Below are 4,254 nucleotides of genomic sequence, written 5' to 3'. Positions count from 1 at the left end.
TTTTTTGAGATGGAATTTTGTTCTTATTGCCCAGGCTGGAGTGCAATGGCACAATCTCAGCTCAGTGAAATCTCCACCTCCCAGGTTCAAGCAATTCTCCTGCCTCAGCCTCCCTAGTAGCTGGGATTAGAGGCATGCACTACCACACCTGGCTAATTTTGTAGTTTTAGTAGAGACAGGGTTTCTCCATGTTGGTCAGGCTGGTCTTGAATTCCTGACCTCAGGTGATCCACCCACCTCTGCCTCCCAAAGTGCTGGGATTACAGGCGTGAGCCACCTCACCTGGGCTTTTTAAGATGGAGTGTTGCTCTGTTGCCCAGGCTGGAGTGCAGTGGTGTGATCTCAGCTCACTGCAACCTCTGCGCCTCCCAGCTTCAATCTATTCTCCTGCCTCAGCCTCCCGAGTAGCTGGGACTACAGGCGCGTGCCATCACGCCCAGATAATTTTTTTGTATTTTTAGTAGAGAAGGTTCACCCTGTTAGCCAGGATGTTCTCGATCTCCTGACCTCGTGATCTTCCTGCCTTAACCTCCCAAAGTGCTAAGATTACAGGCGTGAGCCACTGCGCCCAACCTGTAATGTCTTTTATAGTAACAATGGTCTGGGACCCAAATATGGTACTCACTTTTCTAAGAGTTTGTCATAATTGTCATTCAGCAATTTTCGTTCTTTTTCCAAATCTTCAACTCTCCCCTGAAACTAAGAGTAATGGTAGAGTCCTTGAGATAACATTTTAAAGGTAAAACTCTCCCTCCACAGGATTTCCCTTTTCCATGGCAGGGAGGGACGTGGGTGAGAGCAACTCTATCCCCATCTCTAGTGTCTACGAGAAGCCATTCAACCAGAAAGACCTGAACCAATTGAAGGTGGGCTAGAAACTTTCACTGGAATTAATGAAGATTTTCCAAAATAAGTCTTCATGGTCTCTGGGTTTCTACTGTTATGGAAGCAGGAAAACATTATGAAAGAACAAGGACTTTGAAAAACAGACCTAAGCATAAGTCCCAGCTTTCCCCCTAATGCTATAATCTTAAGCAAGTGGTTTAACCCCTTGGAGCCTTTTTTTTTTTTAACCCCCTCATTTAAAAAAAATGCAATACTCAGATTGGGCACAGTGGCTCATGCTTGTAATCCTAGCACTTTGGGAGGCCATGCTAGGTGGATCACTTGAGGTCAGGAGTTTGAGATCAGCCTGGCCAACATGGTGGAAACTTGTCTCTACTAAAAATACAAAATTAGCCGAGCATGGTGGCAGGCACCTGTAATCACAGCTACTTGAGAGGCTGAGGTAGGAGAGTTGCTTGAACTGAGGGAGCAGAGGCTATAGTGAGCCGAGATCATGCCAGTGCACTCCAGCTTGGGCAACAGAGTGAGATTCTGTCTCAAAAAAAGCAAGCAGCAATACACATTCTAGGCTGGGCACAGTGGCTTATGCCTGTAATCCCAGCACTTTGGGAGGCTGAGGAGGGCAGATCACAAGGTCAGGAGATCAAGACCAGTCTGGCCAATATAGTGAAACCCTGGCTCTACTAAAAAAAAAAAAAAAAATACAATTAGCTGGGTGTGGTGGTATACCCCTGTAATCTCAGCTACTCAGGAGGCTGAGGAAGAAGAATTGCATGAACCTGGGAGGTAGAGGTTGCAGTGAGCCAAGATCACACCACTGCACTCCAGCCCAGGTGACAGTGCTGTCTCAAAAAACAGAAATACACATTCGAACATACCTGATGTTGGAATGCAGATATCTTTCAACTGTTATTATTTACCTCCTTCAGAGTCATCTGCAAGATAGACACATCTTCTAGTTGGCTCTTCAAGCTCACAGCCTTCTTGCTCTCTTCCTTCAGCTCTGCCCTGAGCTCATTCACTTGGTTGAGGAGGGCCTCATGGGCTGCACTCAGGATTCCCTGATTCTGGGGCAAAAGGAAAGTACCTCTGGGAATGGTCATATTACTCAGCACAATTGGTCTCCAGACACCAGCAACCCTAGCATTCACTCTCTAGTAGATGTCACAAAGGATTACTTTGATTAATAATGTGTTACCTTTGTACTTTAAATTGACCTTGTTTTTCACCCTTTCTCTGGAAGTGTAATTTCCCTCGTAGGTTTTCCATTCTGGGTAACTGTAATTCATTATTTGAACCTTATTATTATTATTTTTTTAAACATTCTCAGCTATGCGGAACTGATTTTTTTTAAATTAATTTATTTATTGAGACAGTCTCACTCTGTCGCCTAGGCTGGAGTGCAACAGTGAGACCTCGACTCACTGCAACCTCTGCTTCCCAGGTTCAAGCAATTCTGCCTCAGCCTCTTTTGTAGCTGGGACCACAGGCACACACCACCATGCCTGGCTAATTTTTTGTTTTAGTAGAGATGGGGTTTCACAGTGTTAGCCAGGATGATTTCGATCTCCTGACCTCGTGATGTGCCTGTCTTGGCCTCCCAAAGTGTTGGGATTACAGGCATGAGCCACCGCGCCCGGCCTTGGTGGTGATTCTTAAGCATAGACATTCACCCAGCTTCACATGTAGCCCACTCACAGTGGTGAGTGAGTAGGACCAAATATTTAAGACCATTTGAGACTATCTGCAACAACTCATCACCTCACACAAGCTAGAATACTCAACTTTTGAGCAAATGCTATAATTTGCTCCAACAATAGGCTTAAAAATACCATTCCAAATATTTCTCAACTCAGATCTCTTATTTCAGTTTTTATGAAAAGTGTAATAAGTATCTTTTGATATTAGTATCATTTTAAATAGAAACTATGTGACATAACTGATTTAGTTAGCTAAATTCTGGTGTTCTATGTTACTTGGGAGATGAACACAGATTTCTTTGGGTTTGATTATTTTGGTTACTAAGAAAGACTCAAAAAATTGTCATTAAGTACCTTCTGGAGCAAGGTTTCATATGCCTGCAAGAAAGAAATCATTATTTTACTGATTTATCAATTTCATGATATATTTATCACTAATATAAATCCTTAACATTTTTAAAGACATTAAAAATCTTATAAAACAAGTCAATTTGTGTACTTGTTTACTAATTGTTGCTATTTTTCCCCTGCCCTAGCTTGCCAAGTAGTCTGTGACTGCAGTCATTCACACCATGTCTTAAAAAATAATGAAGGATCTTGACAGGTAGTCTTAAAAAAAAAAAAAAAAAAAAAAAAGACAGGAGGGTAGAGGGGCAAAAAAAAAAAAAGAATGGTCATTCACATTTGCATTGTATTTGGTGGATTATCCAAGAAAAATGTTTAATCTTAAGCTAGGCACTATTACTTAGCGTGCTTCGGAAAGGTCTCTTCAGTTTTACTAAAATAAAATAACAACAGCTATCATTAGTTGAGTAGTTCCTATGTGTTACATGTTGCTATGTGTTTCATTGCCTGCTACATGATTATAACCATTTCACATATATTATCTCATTTAATCCCTATAGTAAATATAAGAGGCAAGTTTTTGTTTTTTGAGACAGTCTCCCCTTGTTACCCAGGCTGGAGTGCAGTGGCACAATCTCACCTCACTGCAGGTTCAAGCAATTCTCCTGCCTCAGACTCCCAAGTAGCTGAGATTACAGGTGCCCATCACCACATCCAGCTAATTTTTGTATTTTAGTAGAGACATAGTTTCACCATGTTGGCAGGTTGGTCTCAAACACCCCTCAAGGGATCCACCTGCCTTGGGCTCCCAACTTTTTTCATTGTTCAAGGTTTATTGGGGGTTTTAGTTGGTATAACACTTGGATAGTTAGTTGCATTGTTCATATGTAGGCCTTGCTACATTATATGGTAACATACACTACTGATTATATAGTTCACAAAATAAAATCCTTTGAAACAATTATGCATAACACATGCGATATTGGATTTATACACTGGATCCCAGGATGTGACTGATTGGGAAAAAATGTTGGAGTAGGCATGTTCAGTGAAGGAGCCAGGAAGTTATAAAACACACTGTGAACATCCATCTGGCTTAAAGGGCAACTGCAGTATGTCTTCCTTAGTGCTCCTTGCATTTTGGAACAGAATGGAATCTCAGACCTTGTGAAGGTGACTAACTCCTGAGGAAGAGGCTCATTGGAAGAAGAGTGCAGATACACTTTGGGGGATCCAAAAAGAGCTGCAATTTTAGTCTTCTGATGTCATACCACTGCACTGTCTAGGCTACAACAGGATTTTAGTTGGAGGTTGTGCATGTCGTCCTTTTTACCTGATCTGTGATTAAAGCAGTAATATTTTT

General features: G+C 41.7%; 1 protein-coding gene across 1 annotated transcript in view; it reads right to left on the bottom strand.

Moving 5' to 3' along the window:
- RPGRIP1 (RPGR interacting protein 1) overlaps positions 1 to 4,254 on the bottom strand; it is a 90,607-nt gene that overhangs the window by 52,034 nt on the left and 34,319 nt on the right. The window contains exons 7-9 of the mRNA XM_037744282.1: positions 2,901 to 2,924; positions 1,767 to 1,913; positions 626 to 699 (exon numbers count right to left, since the gene is read on the bottom strand). Coding sequence (XP_037600210.1) covers positions 626 to 699; positions 1,767 to 1,913; positions 2,901 to 2,924 — 245 coding nt within the window. The remainder of the gene's footprint in view (positions 1 to 625; positions 700 to 1,766; positions 1,914 to 2,900; positions 2,925 to 4,254) is intronic.

The sequence above is a fragment of the Cebus imitator genome, unplaced genomic scaffold (genome assembly GCF_001604975.1).
Source record: "Cebus imitator isolate Cc_AM_T3 unplaced genomic scaffold, Cebus_imitator-1.0 Scaffold170, whole genome shotgun sequence".
Classification (NCBI taxonomy): Eukaryota; Metazoa; Chordata; class Mammalia; order Primates; family Cebidae; genus Cebus; species Cebus imitator.
The sequence above is the reverse complement of the archived record's forward strand: the minus strand, read 5'-3'. Positions and strand labels throughout refer to the sequence as shown.